This window comes from Microcebus murinus, chromosome 14 (assembly GCF_040939455.1).
Source record: "Microcebus murinus isolate Inina chromosome 14, M.murinus_Inina_mat1.0, whole genome shotgun sequence".
NCBI lineage: Eukaryota > Metazoa > Chordata > Mammalia > Primates > Cheirogaleidae > Microcebus > Microcebus murinus.
The window spans coordinates 55017031-55044048 of NC_134117.1; the positions used below are offsets into that span (position 1 = coordinate 55017031).

At 39.4% G+C, this 27018-nt stretch overlaps 1 protein-coding gene across 1 annotated transcript; it reads left to right on the forward strand.

The window, feature by feature from the left end:
* Nucleotides 1-367: 367 nt before the first annotated feature.
* Nucleotides 368-26529, forward strand: OIT3 (oncoprotein induced transcript 3). Its single transcript, XM_012762534.3, has 9 exons — nt 368-2911; nt 6656-7030; nt 7742-7849; nt 12430-12552; nt 15718-15840; nt 17331-17491; nt 19337-19752; nt 23624-23723; nt 25231-26529. The coding sequence occupies exons 1-9, from the start codon at nt 2854-2856 to the stop codon at nt 25399-25401; spliced, it is 1635 nt and encodes a 544-aa protein (XP_012617988.1). The 5' UTR covers nt 368-2853; the 3' UTR covers nt 25402-26529.
* The last annotated feature ends 489 nt before the right edge of the window (nt 26530-27018 follow it).

Below are 27018 nucleotides of genomic sequence, written 5' to 3' on the forward strand. Positions count from 1 at the left end.
CACCCATTCCCTATTTCAGTTACCTTTTATATGTTAGTAGCTCTCAAATTGTTACTCTAACTCAGATCTCTCCTAAACAGCAGACTGATTTATCCACCTCCTAACTGATGTATTTCTAGCATTGCCTTCTGTACATTAAATTCCTTCAGTGTCACTAGAGTATTTTTATTTTTAAATTCTAATAGCACATACTTTAGAAAAATTAGAAAATATGAACAAATGCTAACACTAAATACTGAGAAGGGAGGCTAAAAGACACCACAAAGAAGCAATTAGCCGAATTCAAAGTGTGGGGCATTCTATAGGACAAATGATTAGATTTTTTTTTATTCCTTTATTTTTTTTTCCATTTTCAGTTGGCCAATTAACTTTTTTTTTTTTATTTATTTTTTTTATTTTTAGTAGAGACGAGGTCTCACTCTTGCTCAGGCTGGTCTTGAACTTCTGAGCTGCAACGATCCACCCGCCTCAGCCTCCCAGAGAGCTAGGATTACAGGCGTGAGCCACCGTGCCCGGCCGATTAGATTTTTTTAATAAATGGGAGGGGGAAGGGAAGATTGTTATAGATTAAAAGAAATGTAAATGACATAACCAAATATATAAATCTTGTTTGAATCCTGACTCAAGCCAGCAATAAAAAATATTTGAAACTATTGGGGAAATTTAAATGTGGACTGGGTATTAGATATTAAGAAATTATTACTAATTTTCATTGTTATAATGGCATCATGATTATGTTAAAAAATCCTTATGTTAAATGCACACTGGCATATAAATGAAATGAGATTGACAAAAAGTAATTACTACAGCTGGATGTTCATTCTTTCTGCTCTTGTATATATTTGAAATTTTCATCATAAAAAGTCAAAAGTGAAAGGGTAGGCCAACTAAAAAGGAAAAAATAGAAATAAAGCGGAAAAAGTCCTACCATCCTGGGGATTCTTGTTTACAGAACCAAAGGGCTATCTGGTAAAAGTCCTTGACTCCAGCAATCAATTCTGGCAGCAAATCTGGGTTTATCTTATGCACACGTCCTCTGTTTCCCTGCAACACATACGAAGCACTCAGATGGCTTCTCAGGGACAGGAAATTGTGGGGTTTTGTTTTTTCAGTTAAAAGCACTGACACTAAGCAGCACTACCCTATAATGAGACAGTCCCAGAGTCACCCATTGCTGCCATCAAACCACAACTTAGTAAGCTAATGATCAAATTGCCCATGTTACACTAACGTTAATAATAAAGTAGCTAACTGCAATTTTAGATCAATGGAAACCCCTTGCTAGACTGTAAACTCAGTGTTTGTGGGGACCATTTTTACCTTATTCACTGTCAAAATCCCGTGATTAGCATCCCATCTGGCCCCCAGTAAGCACTGTCTCATTGCATTGACACCCTTAGAGGAAAGGGCCCATGATAATTTGAATGCCTCTGAGTTTAGTAAAAAAAAGTTGTGCTAAGAAGCTGGGTGGGTGCAGTGGTGCACATCCATAGTCCCAGATACTCAGGAGGCTGAGGCAAGAGGACCACATGAGCCCAGGAGTTCAAGGCTGTAGTATGCTATGGTTGTGCCTGTGAATAGCCTGAGCAACATAGCAAGAACCCGTCTCTGGAAAAAAAAAAAAAAAAAAAAGTGCTAAGAGATTAGGAAAACAAGTTTAAGGATTACTTCCCAAAGATAGTACTCTTATCCCAAACACTAGAAATTTGGTTATTAAGAAAAGTAACACAGATGAGAGGAAGTACAAGAATAATAGAAGCCCAAAGCATCATGTCCAAGTAAAACTAGGAGAGAAAATTTTTGGTTTGCCTCAGATTCTTGTTTAGTATTTTTAAAAAACGTCTCCCTGTGCTTTTTATCCTTCCCCTTCACATTATTTTGCTCATTCTTGCTTCACATTATGCTTGCTAATTCTCAGGTGTCCATCGCTCTGTAGAATGTCAGGGAGCCAGCAAATTCCAAACCTGTAATTACTGAGGCTGTGTCTGGTACCATGTCATATACAGGTCCTACATTTCCCCTCCCTTATCTAAAAGTGAAACTTTAGTAAATTTTGACATTTAACTTTCCAGAGTGGTGTTAATTTTAAGCTCCTACCCTTTCTTAATGTGAGAGTTAGTGAAATAAATAACATTAAACCATTTTAAATTGGGGGAGGGGGGAAGAAAGACACTATGAAAACATAAGGTACTACTGCTTGAATTGGTAAAGATACAACTTAAACCCTGTTTCTTTAGGAAGTTTTGAGACCAAAGATCATAATAAAACAGACTTAGGAAACGTCTTCAAGAGAATACTGTCCCCATTGTATACGTGCCTTTGCTCCTTTTTTATACACTATTGTAAACTCCTTGACCTTCTGACCAAGATATTTCTTAGTGACTGGTTCTAACAATCTGGCTTTATCTCATTCTCAGTGTGCAATGAATGCTATGGCTGCAACATCATACAATCAACTCCTAGAAGTCACAACAAGATTTTTGACGTGAGGGGATGTCCCTCATTTAGAGTTCCCTTCTGGATAAGATACTGGAGGTTTCATTGCAGGGAATTCTTGGGAGAAAACAATAGGAGGATGAGGAATTGTGAGGTTTTTTTTCCCTAAAGAAAAATATCAATAAAACAACCGTGTTGACAGCGTAAAGCAGCGCTTCTATCTGGGGTCAAGGCCGGAGCAATGGACACCTTATCCCGCTCACCCTCTTCCTCTGATAAAGCCCCACCAGTGCTGATAACGTCTTTCTTCATAAGAGCCTAGAGGCCTTTCTTAAAAGTGCTTGAAAAAGAAGAGGACAAAGGCACACTGGTATTAAGAGGATTGTCCAGGCTGTTTCTGGTAGTTGGTCCTGAAAGATGTCTCAGGTCCTGCTTATCTGCCTCTTCATCGTGGTCCCCTCGGTGTCATCAACAGGTGAGCCTTGGGTCAAGGACTTGGCACGATGCACTCTTTATTGTTGCAGTTTGCTATTGTGCACAGATTATTAAGAATTAGATTCCAGTGCCTTAAAGACTGGTTCTAGGATCATGTAAGAAAAGTCACTGATAATGTTTTGAAAATATATTTTCAGAAAATTTGTTACATGTTCCATTTAGCCTCTTGCCTGGGCATCCAAATTTTCCATGGACCTGCCACATCTAACAGCTTTCCACTAGCTAAATATTTGTTGGAGTATGTGTAAGGAATTCTAACCTGTTTATATTCTAGGCACTTTCATAGTTCCAGCTTTAAAAGCCAAAACAAAAAATGATTTTTAAAGTCGAGGGTATAGTTTTTCTTTAGTGAATGCAAGGACCGAAAGCTCTGTCCCCATGAAGGGCACAGATCTGGATAAAACCAAGCTTGTTAGTCTTGATATCTGAAAATATGACTTTTTGCACAGATTGAGTGAATCTTAAACTGCCCCTCCTCAGTCTTGGCGCAAAACTGGCCAACCAGGCAGAGAAAAGTTGCAGTTCCAGTTACTAGCAGATTTCTCTCTGACTTCTTTTTCCAGTAGAATATGAATTCTAACTGGAAGGGGAGAGGGTGAGATGAAAAGAACCATCATCCTTCTTGGCACCTTTAAGTAGCTCAGTATTTAATTGATACTGATTTATTTCTTTATGGTAATTTGGCAACCTTGCTTGAGCACCTTTAAGGATAAACATCAAAAATAGACTTGAGACCTTAGACATGAAAGCTAAATGTAACGTGGTGTCCTGGATGGGATCCTGGAACAGAGAAAGATATAGGTAAAAACTAAGGAAATCTGGATAACTATGGACTTGAGTTAACAGTAATGTATCAACAGTGGTTCATCGATTGTGGCAAAGGTACCATGCTCATGTATGCTGTGTCATCATAGGGGGAACTGGGTGTGGGGTACGTGGGAACTCTTTGTGCTATCTTCTCAATTATGCCAAAATCCAAAACTGTTCCCCAAAAATAGACTTGAGCTTCCTGTCCTTAACCACCCTGTATCTGCTGCCAGTAACTAGCCTAGAGTCGCTGAGGGAAAAGTGTCCTGGGACAACCCTCACTCCCATTCTGCCCACTCTCTTTCCTTGCTTACTCTCCCTCTAGTACCTTCCATATCCTCCCATTCCTATGTGCCTTCACCCTTCCCAGCCTTTTTGTTTCCCCTGGCACTGCTAGGATGTTTGGCTCAATGCCAGAAGCAAGATAAAGGGGGAAGTTTTGGGGTTGGGGTGGGCCTTGCCCTGGGAGGAGAAGGGAAGTGAGAGAAGAGGGAGAAGGAGGGGAAAGAGAGAAGCAGAGCAGGGTAGGGAGGGAGGGAAGGAGCCGCTTCCCAACCAGAACCAGGCACTGGGGTGCAGGGTTGGATGAGGTCTATCCCCCAGGGAGTGCCAGTGTGGACCTGGAGGGTTGGGGGACCTGGAGGGTTGCAGGACACAGACATCTCCTCCCTGCCCTCAGTGTGGTCCGGGTGAAGGGAGGTGGGAGTGGGTGGCTCAAAGGTGGGAGTCTCGGTAAATGGCTGAGCAGCTTCTGTCAGGCAGGAGGGAACCGCATTGCTGCTGTTTGAAGTCCTCCCATTGAGAAGTACATACCAGCAATTCAGGATGAATATGCACAATACCGAATTCTGGGCTCCAATGAGAGGCTGAAAATAGGATTTAAAAGCAGTGACCAGATTATTAATGGATTGAATTGCTGCCTTTAAAGGGGGTGGTGTGGGATGGGTACATTTAATGTCAGAAAGTACTGAATGATTAACTTTTTTAAAAAATGTATTATTTACAGAAGATGGTGGATAAATTTCTCCTCTTCATGCCCTAGCTCCCCTACAGCAGCAGAGGAAATGAACTATTAGCAAATAGCACAAGAAATGACAGCTAACTTTAGGGGAAAACTTTATAAATCCTGAAATAGTTATTTGAGGGAGGGTTAGGAATCTCTGTAGAAGCCATTAAGAGTTGAGTACCTAACCATTTCTTATAAAATTAGAGCCAGGGAAATGAACCAAATATTTCTAAGAATGTATAATCACTTGTAAAATTCTTCTGGAAACCTTGCTTGGTAAGAGAGCCAGAGCTGGGAGAGCAGAGGAGGGAGTTTTTCCCTTTTGAGAGAGGAGACTCTGAGGACATTTCCTCCCCTCAAGATACTATGGGCTAGGGCTCCGTTGAGACACATCAAAGACATTTGAAAGAAGTAAGAGGGTTGCTCCTGCCTTTTGCAACCCTGCTAATATGCTATTTCCAGAAATTGCAATATCCCACTTATTTCTTTTCTCAAGTTGTCATCTTCTCTTTGGGACCATTAGCACTAGACTACACCTTCCTCTACATGTGACTGAAGTTTAGCGAGTAAGCTTGACTTTGAAATGTAGATTGGGGAAATCCAAAATATTTTAGACAATTTACATTTGGTGATCATGCTCCATTCCCATTTAATTATTGTGCAGTGTTTGCTAATACAGAATTCCCTGCCCACAGAGTGTGTTGGCCCTAATGTGAATTCCCTGCCTACAGTGTCAATTGAGTCAGTCAGCCTCACCTGTGTTAGGAAGGATAGTACTCTCCGGCCAGTGCTCCTTTCTGGAATTTCTTGGTTTCCTAGATTCTTCATAAGGACAATTTACCTACATTAACTCATTAATTAGGTTTCCTGAAGTTGAGGGAAGCAATGAGAATATTGGAAATAGCAATGTCTTCAGTGATTAAAATGTTTTTGATGAGATATTTGTCCTTGCAATTCATGCACTAAAAATGCATACTTGAGAAATTTTGCTGTATAATAGCTAGGATAGTGATGTCAGCTAATTGTGAATACAGAAAGTTCTTGATATTTTCAATATTTGGTGGAATACATACCAAAATTCATTTTGAATAGCTCTGGTAACTACATGCCAGTGTACTGTGTGTTTCAAAGTGGGTGGCATGTGCCTGAGGCCTTTTCCTTTTCAGTGCTTTACACATTCTTGATCAAGTCAAACTTCCCATTGATGCAAAATTCCACCTATCATCTTCTTTACAAATGGCCATCCAAATACTTTGTTGAAAATTTCCAGATTCGGAGCTAACCACACTGTGATACAGCCTCTCCCATGACTGGATAGCTGAATTGATGTGTGCTTTCCTGTAACAATTTATTCTTGTTGTCACAGAATAGCTAATCCCTCTTCCAGGAATCTATTCCAGATTTTTAAAAATCGATATGAGTTTTCTTCAGTCTTTTTTTCCAAACTATAGTTCTCAGCTTCTTCTCCAGTAAATAATTTTTAGGCCCCCTTCTGAATCTGGTCAACTTTTTCTGGACAAGTTTGTCAATTACTTTCATAAAATACAGCTTCCAGATGTGAGCATAATACTCAAAATAAGGTCTGCCCAGTGCAGAGTTCCATGTGGCTACATAATCCTAACCTCCCTTGATCTGAACCACTATCCTTGAATTAAATGGTGACTCTAGATAAAAAGTTTAGTCCAATGTGAACACTAAACCTTAAATAGGTTTGAAATAATTTTGTAAAGAGCATTTATGAAACATGTTTAGATCAACTTGACGAACCTTAAACAGCTACATTTTTGGACCTTAGATAATTTCTTTCTTGAACTCAAGCCAAAGTGCAAAACCAAGAAGGTGGACTCAGGCTGTTGGCACTGTGGTCTGAAATAGCAGTAGGTGCTTCTGAGGTGTCATTTTCATTCCTAGCCCTAGATCCTTGTTCTGCTTACATCAGTCTGAATGAGCCGTGGAGGAACACTGAGCACCAATTTGATGAGTCCCAAGGTCCTCCTCTATGTGACAACCACGTGGACGGGGAGTGGTACCGCTTCACGGGCATGGCAGGAGATGCCATGCCCACCTTCTGCATACCGGAAAACCACTGTGGAACCCATGCACCTGTCTGGCTCAATGGTAGCCACCCCCTGGAAGGTGATGGCATTGTGCAACGCCAGGCCTGTGCCAGCTTCAATGGGAACTGCTGCCTCTGGAACACCACGGTGGAGATCAAGGCTTGCCCCGGAGGCTACTATGTGTATCGTCTGACCAAGCCCAGCGTCTGCTTCCATGTCTACTGTGGCCGTGAGTGCTTTTTTTCTGTGCTTTTTTCTCCCCAATAAGGCCACAGGTGGGGTCAGAGAGAAAAGTTCCATAGGAAATTCAGTTATGTGACAGTAGTATCTCAGAGTCTGAACATTGATTTGGGGCCAAAGATACCTCCAGATTGTGATTTCTGAGATCTGTGCTTAGAATTTCTGCAAAATTCCTGAAGAAATAGAAAGGAAAAGTACTGATTTTGATCAGTTCTATTATTTTGTCTTCATTCCATTCAAACAAAACATTAGAAAATGAAATGATGGTTTAGGTTATCTAAAGAGTGGATTTCCAACCTTTTTAAGTACAGAGGACCCCTTGTTAAGATATCTGTGTCTATAAATAGGTAGAGAGATAGATAATCAGACATCCATATGGTAACATTGTGCTTAGAATCCATTGATTTTTTAAAATGGTATATAATAGGAAGAAACCACTTGATATCAGTAATCCTCTTAAATTAATTTCTAAGCCAGGTGTGATGGCATGACTATTGTTCCAGCTACTTGAAAGGCTGTGGCAGGAGGATTGCTTGAGCACAGGAGTTTGAGGCTGCAGTGAGCTATGACTGCACCACTGCACTCCAGCCTGGGCAACAGAGACCCTGTCTCTAAAACAAAAAAAATATTTTTTTTTTTTTTTTTTACAAGAGTGTTTCTTGTCCTCTCCTCATGAAAGGTAATCATTATTCTTCCATAGATTTTTATGACATCTGCGATGAGGACTGCCATGGCAGCTGCTTGGGAACCAGCGAGTGCACATGCTCTCCTGGAACGGTGCTGGGCCCGGACAGGCAGACTTGTTTTGGTAAGAAACTAATCATGAGGTATTTACAGGCCATCAGAATCAAAGGGACAAATCAAAAACTCTTCCTGCCTCTGAGTGCCACCGTTTTCCCACTTTGTATCTCTGAGCACTTGGAATGATGGTTGCCTTTTTATTTTATGCCCTGACTAAAGCCTCAGGCCAAATTTATATTGTGATTGGGGAGAATTCGAGAATTGTGTCTTCACAGCATCACTGTGAAAGCCAATTTTTAAAAAAGAGAGAATTGTGTTTTCTACTATACTAGCCACTAGCCACATGTGGCTATGGAGCACTTGAAATTTTTGCTTAATTTTAATTTAAAAACTGATATTTGATTCAGTCATTGGAAAACTGAAAATGTCTGGGACAAATTAAGTAACTAACTGTAAATGTTATAACTCTATCAATTTACTTTTTCTTTTTTGATGTAATTAATCTTATGACAAATTAAATTGAGTCTAAATACTGTACAGATCTAGTATTTATGATGAAAATTTGTCATCCAAATTAAGATGTGCTATAAATTCATTTGAAAGTGTGCTCAAAACACACACCAGATTTTGAAGACTAATACAAATAATGAAAAAGATCTCCATGATTTTAATATTATGTATAGAAATGAAAATATTTTAGATATAAGTGGGTTAAATAAAACATATTACTAAAATTAATTTTGCTATTTTTTTAAAAAATTGGATGTGACTACTAACAAATTTGAAATTAAGTATGTGGCTTGCTTAATATTTCTACTAGACAGCAATGGTCTAGAATTATCTAAGGACATATCCTATAGCTTCACTAATGTAATTTTGGTTGCTCTGAGTAGCAAGAAAGGGAGTCAGATTGTTTATAGGAAGTCTAGAGTTGTTGAATTGTATGTACTGTTTTGTTGTCTATAACTGGAAGAGAACAGAGATGAAAAACTCAAGATTGAAGATCATCTTTCTTTCTCTTTAATGTTATGAAGCTTTTTAGATTCAGACTCAGATAGATGTAAAACAAGCCCAGAGAGAAAGAGGAGGATTGTCCCACTCTCGTCTCTCCAAGAAAAATATTAATGGGTCAGGATGAGAAAGGGGATTAAGGTGAAAGGGATATAAAAGTCTTCTTATTTAGAAAAGCTTTTGCTCTTCAATCTCCCAGTGAACCCCACTGATCATCTTATGGAGCATTTGTGGGCCCTACCCTAAGACTATGTGGTTTAATGCTCAATGGCTGGGGGTAAGGGCAATAGTGGTTCCCATAATCCTTCTGAGCCTTCACATGCACATGTATCTGTTGAAAAATATTTGGCTTCATTTTAAGCCAGGAGTTGTTTGTTCATTCCTTTGCTTTTGTTTTAATAAAACTTTTGAATAGGTAATACATTTAAGCGATTCCCCAAATTAAACAGCATGAAAGGTATACAGTAAGCTGTCCAGCTCTCAGTTGCCCATTTGCTCCATTTCCCCCTTCCCCACCTCCATCCCAAGGAAACTCTTGTATTATTTTCTCATGTGTGCTTCTGGACTCTCTTCAGGCAGCTATAAAAATGTGAATGTATATGTTTATTGACTTTTTTTTTTTTACATGAAAGGTAGCAAACCATATGATATAGTTTGGATATTTGTCCCCTCTACATCTCATGTCAAATTTGATCCCCTGTTAGTGGTGGGGCCTAGTAGGAGATTTGGATCATAGGAGCAGATCCCTCATGAATGGCTTGGTGCCACCCTTGAGGTAATGAATGAGTTCTTACTCTGTTAGTTCAAGTGAGAACTGATTGTTAAAAAGAGCCTTGCACTTCCTCTCTCTTGCTCCCTTGCTCACCATGTAACACACCTGCTCCCCCTTTGCCTTCTGTCATGATTGGAAGATTCCTGAAGTCCTTACCAGAAGTAGACAGTAGCACCATGCTTCTTATAGAGTCTGCAGAACCATGAGCCAAAATAAACATCTTTATAAATTATCCAGTCTCAGGTATTCATTTATAGCAACACAAACAGACTAAGACAGTATATATATCTCTCTTCCTTAATTTATCTTGGACATCTTTGTCTATCAAAGCCCCAAGTTCCTACCTGGTGGGGAGGGTCTGTGGGCTTCAGGGAGACCATGAATCCTGTGAAATGATAAGCAGACTTCTGTGTTGACATGAATGTGTCAATTTTCCTTTAGTTTTTCTTTAAATGTAACATGATTTTAATTATTTATTTAAAATTATACATTTTTTTTTCAGGGAGAGAAGAGTACAAGAAAATAGTACAACAGACACCCATGTACCCAGATTTAACTATAGTTAAATTTTGCTTCCTTTTTTTTTAAATTTACATAAAATTTTACAGATACAAGTAAAGCTATCACACTTCATTCCATTTTCTTCTCTCACCCGCCACGGGTAATCACTATTTTGAAGTTAGCATGCGTTTTTCTGGTCCCTATTTTTATGCTTTTATTATTTATGTATGTACCTATAACAAAATATAGCATCATTTTATGTGTTCTTAAAATTAACATAAAAATGATATCTTACTCAATGTGTGAGATTTTCTCTAGGGTATACCATAAGGATGGAACTGCTGGGGCATAGAGTATCTAAATTGGCTGTAATAAATAATAAACCCTCAAATAACAATGGCATAAATAAGTAGAAGTTTATTTTTCCTTCACATAAAAAAAAAATCAGTCCCAAGTTAAGCAGTCGAGGCTTGGAACGGAGGCCTCTAAGGAAACACAAACAGAAATGTGACCACATCCGCATCCAGGAGGGCTACTAGTCTGTAACCATCCACTTTCCAGGCAGTATAATGAGGGAAGGGAAAGAAGGGACCCCAATTAACATTCTAATCTTATCAACTCTGTTTTTCATTTCTATAAATTCTGTATGTTTGTTTTCAATTCTGCCTCGTCTTTTTACACACTTCTTTTATTTTGGTTACTATTCTTTATCTTTTTAGTCATTCTTAAAATATTTGTATTATGGATTTTTCTGGAATATTCTATTATCTCCAGTTCAAATCCCCATTTGTTATCTTGCCAACTCTCTCTCACAGTGGATCATATCCTCATGTCTGTCTACCTCAATGTCTTCCTCATGTGTAAACGGCAAACTGTCTTCTGCTGTAATTATTTTTCTGTGGGGCTCTTATCACCTGGTGTCTTAGTCTGTTTATTGTCACTGTAAAGGAATAGCTGAGGCAAGGTAATTTATAAAGGAAAAGGGTTTATTTGGCCCATGATTCTGCTGGCTGGAAGACTGGGCATCTGGTGAAAGCCTCAGGCTGCTTCTCCTCATGGTGGAAGGGATTGCAAAGCAAGAGAGGAAGCAAGAGGGAGAAGGGGAGGTGCCAGGCCATTTTCAACAATCAGCTCTTGCGGGAACTAATAAAGTGAGAAGTCGCTCATTACCAGGAAACAGCAGTAAGCCACTCATGAGCAATACACCCCCATGACCCAAACACCTCCCATTAGGCTCCACCTCTAACATTGACATCAAATTTCAACATGAGGTTTGGAAAACCTCAGGTTTCCAAACCATAACACCTAGTTTGAGGAAGTTTTACTACAGAGCACTTTTCAAATGCTTCTGTCAGACATCACAGAAGCTTTACCAGTCCAAGGCCAAATTTTACAATAATTTCTCAGCTTCAAGATCCCTACCCCACATGGGAAAGTATAAACCCATAGTGCCTCCATGGCAGGGCCCTGGCTTGGGGTTTCCATTGTTTATTAAGGCTTTTCTCTCTCCTAGAGTCTCAGGCAGAGAGCATCCTTATTGCTTACCTGGCCCACTGGGGAAAGTTCTGCTACTACTCTTATTGAGGGGATACAGTTTCTGGGGATCTAGACTTAAGCAGGGTTTCAGGTATAGTTTATCTCCTCTCATGGTGGGGGTGGGGCATGGCAGGACCCTGCCATCTTGTCACCTCATGGGTGTTTAAATCCCTTATATGTCCTATATCCAGGTCTGTTATTCCTGAGGGCCATGACAAATTAGCTCCCAATCTTCCCTTTGTTTGTAGAAGGAAGAGGGTAGACATTTCCTGACAACTGTGCATTTTTTATGGCAAGAGTCCATATCTTTTATCACATTCTTAAAAATGTTAGCAATCATTGCTTAAGTACAGTGTGAGAATATTCCAATTTTAAAAATTGGAGGGTAGTAGTTTGGGTTATGGCACAAACTATTTTATCAGATATTTCCTTCTGTAATGTAATCTCCTCTCATGACTTAAAACACAATGTACCTTGTAAGTTTGTATTTATTTAGCAACTTTTCAGGAATTCATTGGAGAAAGTGAAATTCACCAATACAAATGAATAGGTGTATCCAGGACACAAAAGGAACTTCATTTCCCTGTAACTTTTGCCCTTGAGAGGAGGGAATTAGCAAGCAATCAGGTGCCATCAACTCAGTAGAGGGCAGATGAACAAATAACTTGGTTGAGATCAGGTTGACAGAAGTGATTAGATCACAGTAGGGGAGCTGGGTTGTAGAATCCACAAGACCTGAAAAGATGCAGAGATTCTGCTCATGGGCTTGGGAAAAGATCGAGTTAGTTGCTCAGCAATATGGAAATAGTGTGGTTTCTCTTCTACAGATGAAAATGAATGTGATCAAAACAATGGTGGCTGCAGTGAGATTTGTGTGAACCTGAAAAACTCATACCGCTGTGAGTGTGGGGTTGGCCGTGTGCTAAGAAGTGATGGCAAGACTTGTGAAGGTGAGTATGGGTAAGAAAGGACTCAACCAAGGAACCCGCAGGAAGACATTGGCCTATTCTTTGATGTTCAGGAAACTGTTTTAGTGTTACAAGAGAGTGAGTTTGGGCTGTGTAGAGGAATAACAAAAGGAGTTCATTGAGAATGCTCATGTTATGGATGGAATTCAGTGTTGATTTTGTGTCCAAAATTTAACAGGAGGGAATTTTGCAAGAGGCAGAAAGCCATATTTTTATTTGGGAAATAAAAATAGGGTATTCTGTGTTTCTCAAACTTTAATGTGCTCAGGAATCACTTAGGATCTTGTTAAAATACAGGTTCTGATTTAGTAGGTCTGGGATCAGGTCAAGATATTGCATTTCTAAATAACTTCTAGGTGACACCTATGAGGCCAGTCTAAGGAGCACACCTGGACTAGTTGGTAGCATAACAACTGGTTATAGCAATGTTTCTTAAACTTCCCTGCTGCTGACAATCACCTGGGAGCTTTTACACCTAGCCCCTGCTGGGCCTCTCTCCTGCAGACTGTACTTCAGAGGAGTGAGGATGGAGCCTCACAGTTTCTGTTTTTAACAGGTTCCACAGGTGATTCTTACCATCTTGGAAATTTGGGAAACTGGTTTACATGAAGCCTTTTTCCCCTCTTTCTCATATGCTTTGTATTTATTGGAGATTAATACATTTTTTGGAGATAAAAGAATCTATTTTTAACAGCAGGGATACCATATACATTTTATATGACAAAAAAGAATTCATAATGTATATCAAATAATTGAAATGGAATTGTCTACCATTATTATATTAAACTTAGATAATGTCTTTTCTCTAAGGCACATGTACCCTTGCAAATCATCACAACTAAAATTTCATCACTTCTACTTTAATAAGTCTGAATTCTTACAACACTCTTTGCAGATTATTTGGAGAGATAAATGACTTATTATTGACAGAGGTCATATGATCTGTTCCTTAGGATAATTGAGTTTGTGGACTAGAGCTATAGTGCTGCTTATAAGAGTTTACTTTATTCTAATTATATTCAAAATAATAAAACACTACCCCAAAAGGAAAAATTATGGCTCGTGCCCATAATTTATTTCATGCAACAAATTTTGCATTATTAATTAAGGGACCATTAACCAGAATACTAAATTACTGCTCCTTATAACAAGACTAAATATATTTTAAACTTTATTGAATAAGAGTAATATCCTGAATCTTCCTTAAATCTTATTTTATGTAGAAATCTTTGCATGTTTGAATATTAATGAAATGTTTCCTGAAGAACATTTATAATTATTTACTAACACTTTATTAGAAATATTAAAGTTAATCTTCATATAATCTTAAACCCTAATAACTATAACTGAAAACATATTTGAGCAGAAGATGAAAATTATATGAGTTACACTTTAGGATTAATATTCCTACTTATAACCCTTAAGTTTTACTAATAGTCCAAATATATGTGTTTCTTTAGCTAGGCTATTAGATAATTATACATTCTTTTTTAAAAAATAAACAGCTCTTTTTAATTTACGTAATTTTTATTATTTTGTTTTATTGTAGCAGTATAGAAGAAAATACAGAGAAGTAAAAGGAAGATAATTAAAATGAACCACAATCTCATTTGCCAGATATAGCCATTTTAAACATTTTGGTATATCTTCCTGACAGATTTAAATCTTTTAGGATAATTTAGACTTTCAGTTTATTTTGTACTTTGCATTTTTAGACCTGGAAATATTCCAAGTGAACATTTAGTGCAACCTCTTTATTTTACAAATATTGAAACTGTGACTCAGAGAAATAAATTGACTTAAGGAAGTTCATTTTTAAGAAAAAAAAATTCTATTAATGTTGACTTTAACATCTCATAACATATTTTTATGCTTCCTTCCACAGAGTTACATATTATTTTATATTATTTTTAGCTATTTCAAAAGCCTAGAGGTGTTTTATCCTTTTTAAACATACAAATTTATAAACAAGTGACGTTTACTCTTTTAAGTTTTGCAAAGATTGACTCATTACAAATTTTTTCTCTATACACATTTCACAAAAACTAATTCATCTCAAGTTAATTTACTGATGTTCCAAAGAACTAACTTTTTAAAACTATTATTGGACTGAGAGTTATAGCTATCACTGGAAATCAGCTGACAGCTTTCCTTGAGCATCTCAGATGATTTGAAAACATTTCCTTCCATTATCTTAACCTAAAGCAGGGATCAGCAAACTTTTTCTATAAGGCCAGATAGTAAATATTGTAGGCTTTGTGGACCATATGGAATCAGTAGAAACTACTTCTGCCCTTGTAGTGAGAAAGTAGCCATAGACAATAGGTAAACAAATAGGCATGGATGTGTGCCAATAAAACTTTATTTATAACAATGTATGTAACAGATTTGAGTTTGATAATGCCTGGGTCTCACCAAGGTCATTATTTTTCCTCTTTTAAATTTGAAATCACATGGTAGTTTCTTCAGTTTCCAGCTCAATATTTTTTTCCTTTTCGTCCATTTGAGTATGGTTTTTGAAAATGCAAAACATTATAAAAAGGAACCTTTAAAAAACTGCCTTATGAGAGGAATGTCACCAAGAGTTCAGTTGAATGTGCTCTCTTATCATGTTGTCCAGACCTCATTTTTATAGGGTGCTGTCAGCCTAACACCCTTTATCCCCAGTGCTCTTGTTCCCAGAATCGAGGAGAGGGCCATGTAATCCAGCCAATCCATAACAACTCTGGTCCATCCAGCCTGTCCAGTTGAGTTTATATTCCGTCAGTCCCTTTTACATCAATAATGCTCTATAAAATTTCAAATTTGGTAGAATAAATCTTATAGCAATTAAGAAATGACTTTTGGGTCTAAATCCTAGAAACCCAGTCTAGCCATAAGAAAAACATCAGACAAACCCAAATTGAAGGACATTTTACAAAATGCCTACTCAGCTTAATTGGGCAGAGCTATGGATGTTGGAAGATTGCTCTGTGTAGCTATAACATTTAGTAAACATTTTTTGTGGGGTTTGCCTACCTGTCTCAGTCATGGGGTTAGGCAGAAGGGATACTGCCATGAGTTAAGCATAATCTCTGATACAAAGTGCCAGAATTCTTGGGTAGAGGGTTACGAGATGATTCCCTTTTCTGTTGGTTTCTACTCCAGACATTGAAGGATGCCACAATAACAATGGCGGCTGCAGCCATTCTTGCATTGGGTCTGAGAAGGGTTACCAGTGTGAATGTCCCCGGGGCTTGGTGCTGTCCGAGGATAACCACACCTGCCAAGGTAGTACATGGATGGGCTTCACCTCTGCTCTGACTTACTTCTTCCTTCCCTGAAACTCCTTGCTTTCCTCCCTCAAGCATGTCATAGTTCTCATCTTTTAAAACACCAGCTCTTTGAGTAGTGTGTATACCTGAATCCTCACTCTGGAACCATTCAAAAGAGAAAAGCTCTTTTAAAAGATTACCAAAAAGGCCGGGCGTGGTGGCTCACGCCTGTAATCCTAGCTCTCTGGGAGGCCGAGGCGGGCGGATCCTTTGAGTTCAGGAGTTCGAAACCAACCTGAGCAAGAGCGAGACCCCGTCTCTACTATAAATAGAAACAAATTAATTGGCCAACTAATATATATACAAAAAAATTAGCCGGGCGTGGTGGTGCATGCCTGTAGTCCCAGCTACTCGGGAGGCTGAGGCAGAAGGATTGCTTGAGCCCAGGAGATTGAGGTTGCTGTGAGCCAGGCTGACGCCACGGCACTCACTCTAGCCTGGGCAACAAAGTGAGACTCTGTCTCAAAAAAAAAAAAAAAAAAAAAAAGATTACCAAAAAGCTAACTTTGTTCTGCTGTTTACCTTTTATTTTTCTCTAATTTCTATGGTTAGTTGTATAACTAATACTCAATTTGGAAGTATAAGATACTGATGCAGTTCTTCTCTTCCGGAAAGATAACTGGGTTGAAACTAAGTTGAAAGCCCTGCGGAACAGATTCTTCTTCCTATACTTACAATATGGGCATTAACAATCCTCTGAGAACTATTTTCTGGAAATCTAGTTCTTGATGTCCAGAATATTAATTCATTAATCCAACAAATATTTAATGAGCACCTACCTCTGATTTCTTTACACCATACTATTGTTATGATATGTCCTGACATATTGACTCTGACAGTGCTCTGCCCTAAAAAAATACCTTTTAGGGTATTTGTAGGAGAAGTGAGCATGGGAATGCTAAGGAAATCTTTTTTATATGAAGTTAAAATGGAGTTTATAGTCAGAGTTTATGGTTTACTGGGCAATGCAAGGACAATTTGGAAGCCTTCCCCAAGTGCACTCACACTGTTTTTATTACCTCTGTTTTATGGGGCAGTAATTAATGGTAAAGTCAAAGCAGTATTGTTAGGTAGTTCAAGCGTATATCATACCAGTACTTTTTCTGTATTGCCAATAAATCGTGTTTGTGCTAAAAGTTAAACCTTTGGGTGTTTCAATTCATGGAGTTATGCTAGCCACACTTTGATACAAATGTTTGCTGAATCAAAACTTGAACACAGTATATCCTAATTCAGGGAACTGTATATATGAGGAACAGTATTTGACACAGTCTTGGGAGTTAGGAATACTGGTTTTATTCCCTAGCTTGTTTTGAGCCCCATCAATTTCCCTGAGAATAAAATAAAAAGCTAAAAAGCTCAGGTTACATGAGGGTAAATAACTTTTCCTAGATTTCCTCCTGATTCAGGTTTCCTGGTTCTAACAGTAGTCCCTTTTCACCACAGTCCCCGTGCTGTGCAAGTCAAACGCCATTGAAGTGAGCGTCCCCAGGGAGCTGGTTGGCGGCCTGGAGCTCTTCCTGACCAACACTTCCTGCCGAGGGGTGTCCAATGGCACCCACGTCAACATCCTCTTCTCCCTCAAGACATGTGGCACAGTGGTCGATGTAGGTTCCTCCTGGAGGACACTTGGGGAATGACCAAAAGCCATTTATTTGGGAGGTAGTCGACAGAGGTATGCGGTGTGGCTTGTGTCATAGATGAGATATTTACACATGAAAGAATTGAGCTCAAAACATCTTATGTCATTCATTTAACAAACATGTTATTGAGCAGGCATCCTCAAACTACGGCCTGCGGGCCACATGCGTGTGTTTTTGTCCGTTGGATTTTTTACTTCAAAATAGGATCTGTGCAGTGTGCATAGAAATTTGTTCATAGTTTTTTTTTTTTTTTTTTACTACAGCCCAGCCTTCCAACAGTCTGAGGGAGAGTAAACTGGCTCCCTGTTTAAAAAGTTTGAGGAACCCTGTTATTGAGCATTGCGCATGCTGTGGTCCCGGCATTTGTGAGGATAGGAGTTAAGAATAATTCTGTCATTGCTGTCCTGAATAGCCCCCATCTCTCCAGTATGTACATTTTCCTGACTGTGTGAGCACCAGTAGTACTGGGAGGCAGACTACATCCCCTCCGTCCACTTATTTTATCTGAAGAAAGCAACTAATATAGATGATGATTCACTTATGATATAGTGAGTGAGTTTAAGTATTGAACCAGGTTGAGTTAAAAGGTTTATACTTTCACCCAAAGTCTGCACTCAGCCCCATGCTGGAGTGTCTGAGAGATATATGAAATGCTGCCTTTTAGGAACTTATACAACAGTACTGAGATGGCAACACATAAAATACAAGTAGGGCATGAACCACTGTTCATGACAGTGGTTCCTGACAGATGATAGGTCCCAGGAAAGGGACAAACACTGGAGCAGTCAAGAAAAGTGGGATTTGGATCCAGGTGGCGTGTGTGGTTTACATAAGCAGAGAAGAAAAGAAAGGGCCTTTCACAGGGAAACAAGTGAGCAAAGTCTCAGAGAGGGGACTGTTCAGGCCTGTGCTGAGATGAATGGGCAGTGCAGGCTGACTGGCAAGGAATTCCTATTGGAAACTGAAACTGGAAAAGTAGATGAGGCAAATGGTTTCCAAAGGGCCGCCTTGTCTGCTAGGGGGAGTGGTCTGGGCTTCATCCCACAGAAATGGGGGAAGGCAGGAACCGTGGCTAAAAAAGCCCTGACCTGACAGCAGTGTGCACGGTGGAGAGAGCAAAGAGGGCCTGCATGCAGCTCAGTGCAGAGGCCTGTGCGAGCACTTGGTTAAACAAATATTTATTTACAAATTTGGGTAAATGAAAATCAGAAAGCTAATTAGACTTGGGATGAGACAAGGTGCAGCTATTCAAGGAGCAGGTGGCCCCACTTTAGGCAAGTTGCGTTGACTGTGTCTGTGGGTAATCAAATGGAAATGCCCCGTAATAGGCTGGCATCACCCTCCGGTGCACAGGAGAGCAGATGAAGCTGGCGCTAGAGGGCTGAAAATCATCTGCATAAATGTCACAGCTGAAGTTCTGAGTGTGGGTGAGTTCAGCACAAGGTCATACTGCAAGAGCACCAAGTCTCAGACTCCTGAAAAAAATAACATATGGAAGCCATTTTTTTCCTAAAATACCAGAGCTTTGAATATGCTGATTCTGCACAGATCATTTTTTATGAGTAGAACTCCAAAGGAATGTGTGGGCTGACAAAGAAGTAGTATGTAAAATTCTTAACGGCCAGGATGTCTTGCTCACAAGAGAAAGGCAATGGAAACAAAAACAAAAACCTTCGGTTTTAGGCAACCAAATCTCTAACGTATTTTGACGTGAGCAGAAATTCAGAAAATGTTAAGGTGGGGTAGGGGAGAAACTCTGTAGAAATAACCTGAAAATCTCCTTCCTCTCCTTGCCCTGGCCTGGCTCAGGTGGTGAATGACAAGATCGTGGCTAGCAACCTTGTGACAGGTCTCCCCAAGCAGACCCCAGGGAGCAGCGGGGACGTCATCATCCGAACCAGCAAACTGCTGATCCCGGTGACCTGCGAGTTCCCACGCCTGTACACCATTTCTGAAGGATACGTTCCCAACCTTCGCAACTCCCCGCTGGAAATCATGGGCCGAAATCATGGGATCTTCCCGTTCACGCTGGAGATCTTCAAGGACAACGAGTTTGAGGAGCCTTACCGGGAAGCTTTGCCCACCCTCAAGCTCCGCGACTCCCTCTACTTTGGCATCGAGCCCCTGGTGCACGTGAGCGGCTTGGAGAGCTTGGTGGAGAGCTGCTTCGCCACCCCCACTTCCAAGATCGACGAGATCCTGAAGTACTACCTCATCCGAGACGGGTAACTCTGCTGTGGGACCGGCTTCAAGATTCCCAGTCCACAGGCATACTCAGGCTTCCCCTAAACCTGCACGCACTGTCGCCTGCGCTGTCAGTTCAGGAACCATTTATTGACAGGTTGCAGGTAAAAACTGGCGAGGGACGGGGGAGTCAAAAATGACTCCAAAGTGACCAGTTCAGGTGACTGACGAGATGGCATTAACCAAGATGAAAAGACATATGTAGAAAAGTAGATTTGAGATAGATAGAGATATTGAATCTGATCATGCAAAAGAATATACAGAATAATTTAAAATTCCAAATACCTGCAGGTGATACCTAGGAAGACAAGTTCAGTGGGCAGTCAGAAATGCGTATCAGACTCAGGAACAAGGTCAGGGCTGGAGGTGAAGAGCAGAGAATCACCCTGTTGAGAGTCGGAAGTGCAGGACTGATTAACCAGCTCAGAGCGGGGCGCATGCGCAGGGGCGGTGGGGGGGCCAAGAGCGCCTGCGCGGGGATGAGGAAGCGGAAGCAGCACGCATGGAGCCATCTTTTGAGAAGTTTGGTAGTGAAGGAAAGAGGAGAAATGCTCGGTAGGTCGAGAAGGAAGATTTAGTGGTTTGTTTTTGTGGTTGTTTTTATACAAAGAAACTTCTGTGATATTTCCTAAGGATCCTTGGGTTGAGATCTGTAGGTGTCTTGAGGTGTCAGTGGAAATCTAACAGTTGTCACTGGGAAAATGACACTCAAACCCGAAACTCATAGTAGTATCTCATGAGTTTCTTCCTCATTCTAAATACCAGGTGGGACACAGTCTCAGGTAGGGATGGGAACAGCAGCCTAAGGAAGGGGAAGTGTACTAGTAGGAGCGGCTCAGGTGTGCCTCCGGGCTTGCCCTTTGCTAGTCCACCTGTAGGCTCTTGGAAATTTCTACTTTGCTTTTACTTCTCCTTGTCTCTCACCACAGGCAACCTTCACCTGCTGCTACCAATCTCTTGCATCATGATTTTTCAACCCTTGGTGCACATTAGGATCACTGAGAAGCTTTTTTAAACAATAGAAATGCCTGAACCCCATACTTTGCGTCTCATTCCTGTCGTCTTATTTCCAGTCCTCATTATCTTTCACCTGGACAACAGAGCAGCCTCCTCCCACAGCCTCCCAAACCCCGCCTCTCAAATCTCAGCTCCCCGGACACCACCTCCCGCAGTCCACTTATAAGGAAAATAGGATCTCACACATCCCCGCTGAAAACCTTTTATCTTTATTAGCCTTGGTTGGTAAATAAAAGGTAAAAAAGAAAAAAGGGTTAAACTCCTGGCCCTGTTTTTTTCGTAATTTTAATGGAGTCCTACTCACATACAATAAATAGACATATTTAAAGTGTATAGTTTGGTAAGTTCGGATGTATAGACCCATGAAGCCATCATTATAAGCAAGATAATGAACATTTCTCTCACCCCATAAGTTTTCTCCTACCCCTCATATTCACTTTTTGCAAAAATAAGTATATAACTCATTTACTGGGAAAACATGTAACCTGCAATCTCAGTAAGGCTTGTGAAATTTATTTATATACTTGTTATTCAGACTCTCAGTGGACTATTTTATTTTAGACAGTTCTAAAAAGCTGCACTATTTATTTTGCCAGCCCTTAGTGCATACAAAAGAGAAAAATATATATACTACAGAAGAAAAAAGAATAAGTAAGAAATTGAAGACCATAGCAGTATGGCCCTAATTTGTAAGCAGGCAAATAGTGCCATCTATAGCACTGTACAAGAATGGTGTATAGGAGATAATCCAACCTGCAGCTTGGCTAACTAGGCCCTCACCCTCTGTCCTCAGCCTCCTCCTGTATCTGCTCCTGCCAAAGGGAATTACTGACAATTCCCAAACTGTCATTCCTAAACACCCTTCTGACTCTGCACATGCTGTTTCCCCTGTCTGAAATCTCCTTCCCCACCTTTTCCCCCTGATTCTTACTAATCTTTCAAAATTCAGCATTTACTTCCTCCATGAAGCCTTCCCTGATTCCTTTTCATCTGAACTAGAAATCTCCTTCCTTTCCCTTCTTCCTCGGTACCTATTGTAAGCATCATTAAGTATTTGCCAAGTAAATTATTAATTATTTATAATAATTGGGACTAGTCTACAACCTAAAATAAACATAACTCACTTAACTTATATTTATAAATTGTTTGATTATTCATTTCTTTGTTTTTTTCATTGCCCTAAGCTTAAATTTAAATCAGGCTTATTGTCCCCTGCTATTGAACATGTCCAATTCACTTCTTTCTAGTTTTAGTTGGTATGTGCTCTGAGAATTCAAAATAATTTAATACTAACCTAAACACAATATAATCAGAAAGCTAATGTCCAGAAAAAAAAACATATTGGATTCCAAAATCAAGTACTGAACAACTTTCTGATAAACAATTATTTTGGATTCTCCCTCCACCATCGTTATTTACTTTTAGCACATGAACTTGGAGTGGTTGGAACTAGCATTGTCTCATTACACCAAATCAAGAGCCAACATTTGTCCTGGTTTCTATTCTGTATTGTGTTACCTTGTAATAACTCCTTCTGCCTCGTTTTCTCTTCTAAAGAAAAAAGTATTTTTAGATAAAGGTAAATTGAAAATTCTGAGGCAGTTAGATAAAAGTACCATTTTTATATCAAGTGTTACTATTATCATAGATACAGGGCTATAAACTCCTGACGTCAGACACTACATTATTCATCTTTATATCCTTTGCAGTACCCTGCAGAGTGTCTTGCACAGATTAGGTTTGCAATAGACACTTATTATAGAATATAATCAGGAGAGGGTATAAATTAATTTTACCTCAGGAAAATAAAAATGAGTAAATAAATAAATAAGAAATAACAGAAATCACATTATGCTTAGATGCTCTTCACTTTGGTAGAATAAAGTACTAGCAGTGAAACAAGAGGCCTTATTTTTAAACAATTTTTTTGGATTTTTTCAAGTGCACCAAAACAGCAGTTAGCAATGAACTAGACAGTGGTCTGTAAGCATGTGGAGCAAGTACCCAGTTTCACAGGCTTTTATATCTGACCCCCACTTTTTTCAATTATGTCCAGAAAAATAAAAGTTCCTTTAGAATACAGAATGGGAAAGGTGACATGAGGGTGATCCTGGGCCTGTAAGGAGAAGGGATTCATCAGTACCCAGAACTGTGGGCTCAGGGTCGAGGATCAGAAGCTTTGCTGCCACCGCTTCCCCTCAGGTGAACCTGGGAATTTCACTTGAAGCAGTAGACATGAGATGAAAACTCCCAAATCCTATCAAACTGCAATTTAGCATTAAATCTGGGGAAAGAGAAATGGAAACAATTTGGAAGTAAATGACTTTTATCCAATAGAAACAGTTCTTCTCTAAGAAACTTAGATATTTGTGTAACACTTTGATGCACAAATTATGGTTTGCTCACTTTTATGTCCCCTTCAGTGGTTAGTTTCTATTAGGTGTCCAATAAATATTTATTTAATTAAAAGCCTTCTCAAGCCAATAATAAAGTACATGAAAGCAGAACTCCTGCAATTTATTACAAATGAGAAGACAACAAAAGGTATCTTTGAAATACATGTTGCTGTTGATAATACTTAAACACATTCACTTAACAGGAAGGCCTTGTGCCCAGTTTGTGATAGAAGGGTCAGACATTGCTAATGAGTAGGGCTATGTCTGAAGAGGCCTTCACAAGAAGGGAATTTCATTTTTCCTCATTCTCAAAAAGTTTGAGTGCAGCCCAGCCTCTTCCACCCAGTTTGTCTCTCCCTGGACCAAACATTCTGGACTGGATTGTTTCCCCACTCTGTTAAAGCGATCAAGTCTTATGTGCTATCCGTCCTACTTTCAGCTGTGTTTCAGATGACTCGGTAAAGCAGTTTACATCCCGGGATCACCTAGCAAAGCACTTCCAGGTCCCCGTCTTCAAGTTTGTGGGCAAAGACCACAAGGTGAGCTGAACATCTTTACCTTGTAACTCCAGGACCTGAGCCCTCCTTCTTGGTATCCCAATGTGTTGACTTTCTAAGAGCTCACTGTTAGGATCTGCATGACCTCTAGGAAAAATACAGAGAAACTGGCCATTGAGAAGCTAACATCTTCATGCATGTCACAGTTATCTTCCCCCTCCCATAAAATAACTGCTGTTCAAAGAAAATACTATAAAATCATAATTTAAAATCTTTGTGGTCAGGTCTGTTTGAAAGAGCCAGAATGGTGGTTGGTCATATGGCAAAGGATATGGACACGAAATTCACAGGAAAGATAAATAGTGAAATATTCAGTGAAAATAGTGCTTTACATGCCAATTAAAACAATTATAAAACTATACATATTAAATTTATAAAAATTATAAATTATACTATTTATAAGGTTATAGGGAGAAGTATGTAGTAGCAGTATAAATTGGTGTAGTTTCTGGAAATATATCTGATAAAATGTAATGATCATAAAATCATATTCTTTTACCTAAAAATTCCAATTCCGACAGTTTGTCAAAAACAAAACAAAAAACAAGGTGTGTTGAAAGTGTTTGTGCAACATTATTATTAGGGGGTGAAAGCAAAAGGCCCCAAACAAACAGGGCTAAGAGCTGCAGTATAATTTTTTTCCTTTGTTTTTTGGCAGATGAGTTGTTACACATTCCTTGCAGATTCCAACTTCTATAGCCTCCGTTCTGCTTTAAGCAGTTATTAAAATGATAAATATGGGAAAAGCAGACATAAAAACTGTTATAGCAGTTTACATGCGTATTAAATATGCTACATTTAAACATGTATACACATAGATAAAGGTTATACAGGGCTATAGAAAAAAGGCTATAGTGAGATAAGGTGGAAGTTTTTATTGTTGTTATAGTTGCTAAAACAAACATTTGAACAAAAGGAAGTTTTTCTTTCAGTCATTCTTTTCCAGATTGCCTTTAAGTATGTCCTGTCCTTTCCAGCTATATCATTGTTCCAGAACAACTTCTGACAATGACTAATCCTGATCTCCCTCAACTAGGCAGAGTAAGCTCTAGGTAGTTACTTATCGAAAGGTGATTGGAGGAAGAACTTATTTTACAACACAAGTGCATGCAAGCCAATGTAATTCCCCGACCTTGATATGAAGAATGAAGATGCTAAGGTTATTATATGTTGCTTCACAAACATCTCTTCTGTTCCAGCACAACGCAAAAGTTATGAATGTGAATTTTTAAATCACCTACGTGACTCAAATTCCAACTTTGCCACTTTATTACTAAATGTGTGAATTTGGGAAAGTTCCTTAACCTCTCTAAGCCTCAGTTTCCTTATCTGTAAAATGGGGATGGTGACCTCTACCTCAAAATGTTGTTGTTAAAATTAAATGGGATGATGTCTTGGAACATTTAGCATGTGTCAGGCTCCTAGTATGTGCCCCACGAGTGACAGCTGTTATCACTGTCTTTATTAATGACCATGATCATCTCTCCAGGAAGTGTTTCTGCACTGCCGGGTTCTAGTCTGTGGAATGCTGGACGAGCGCTCCCGCTGTGCCCAGGGTTGCCACCGGCGAATGCGTCGTGAGGCAGTAGGAGAGGACCCTGCTGGTCTACAGAGCCAGACGCTGACTGGTGGCCCGATCAGCATTGACTGGGAGGACTAGGTCATCGTAACACCTCTGGCCAGCTTCCTGCGGCTCTCCTCTTTGGAGCTCCGCCCTGCGTCCTCTGAGAACATCAGCCAACCTCTTGGAGCACCTGACCTCTTTAAACTTCACATTGTGAGTTTGGACAAACTCCCAGAACCGACTCACCCTGATTCTGGTCCACCAGGTCGGCACAGGTCACAGCACTGCTGAACAACGTGGCCTGGGTGGGGTTTCACCCTCCTAAGTGAAAGCTAAGCTGTCACCCAGAAGGAAGCCTATCCCTTTTCCCTCGTTTCTTTCCTACAATTAAATACCTCGTGCATGATGTCATAGAACCACTAAAATCAGAAGTTGGGCATAATATTTCAAGCTAGAAACCTTAAAAAAAATGAGTTACTGGAATTATGACTTTAAATACTTAAATATGTAAAAAACAAATCCTGAAATTTCAATTCAAATACAGAATAGTTAGATTGGGAAGTTTATAAATAAAACAGTATGTAATTAAAAATTATATTTTGTTTTTCTCTTACATAACATTTTCTTCTGATATTTTTATATTGCCTTAAGTGAAATATTTTCACTTAATAAATATGAATAAGTTCATTGACATGTATTTAAGTGCTCCAGTGACTAAATTGTAACAAAATTAAAGTTTGGTGTCATATACATGGTTATTTGGTATTCTATGTCTTCAGGCCAATACAGCAAGAGAAAAAAGTATAAAATTTTACCATACTCTATTTTGTAGGTACTTAATAAATTTTATTGAAATAAATATCATAAACAAAGATAAATTTTATCTGCAGTTAAATTCAGTTTCTTAATATGCCACTTAATTTTATGGCTGTACATAAGATCAGAAAAACAGTTTTTCTTCTTTTTCTTTTTAAAAGTTGCTACAGTTGACAATTCTTAATAGTACCAGTGAAATTAACAAAAGGTAGGGAAAGGAGAAAATTATTTAGATCAGCGGTCAGCAAATTTTTCTGTAAAAGGCCAAGTGGTAAATATTTCAGGCTTTTGGGGACATACAGTCTTTGTCATAACTACTCAACTCTGCTGTTGTAGTGCAAGAGCAACCATAGACAGTATGTAACAAATGTGAGCATGGCTGTGTTCCAATAAACCTATACAAAAACAGGCTTTGTGCTGGGTTTGGCCCATGGGAGTTGGCCAGTTCCTGATCTGGATTAGTGGCCCTCAGCCCTCTCTGTGCATCAGAATCACCTGAGAAGCATTTATAAAATACCAGTGTGTAGGCATGACCCCCACAGAGATTCTTTATTGGTTAGTTTTGAATGGTTCTCAAGTGATTCTAAGCCATAGTCAGGGTTGAGAACCACAAATTAGGGAATGGACATTTGTCCCTCACTCCCTGCAGGTTACAGGAACTTTTCCTAGCTATCACCATTGGCAACTCTCACTACATGTGTCTCAGATCTTAGTATGACTCCAATGCTACTTAGTAACTGGGAATACCAACAGAGGTTGGTCACTGAAGGAAAAAAATGAAATCTCAGAGACTTAATTCCATCCAACCTTCACCTCCATTGGCCATAATCAGGTAAGCCTCTGACCTTGTCCATCTGCTTTTCTCTCTTCAGAACCAATGGGAATAATTGTCATCAG

What these genes read in the sequence shown, in the direction of transcription:
- OIT3 (XM_012762534.3), top strand. Translation starts at nt 2,854, where the DNA reads ATGTCTCAGGTCCTGCTTATCTGCCTCTTCATCGTGGTCCCCTCGGTG. An exon ending in GGACAGGCAGACTTGTTTTG is followed by an intron (nt 7,850 to 12,429) that starts GTAAGAAACTAA and finishes TCTCTTCTACAG; the next exon opens with ATGAAAATGAATGTGATCAA. An exon ending in TTGTGGGCAAAGACCACAAG is followed by an intron (nt 23,724 to 25,230) that starts GTGAGCTGAACA and finishes TCATCTCTCCAG; the next exon opens with GAAGTGTTTCTGCACTGCCG.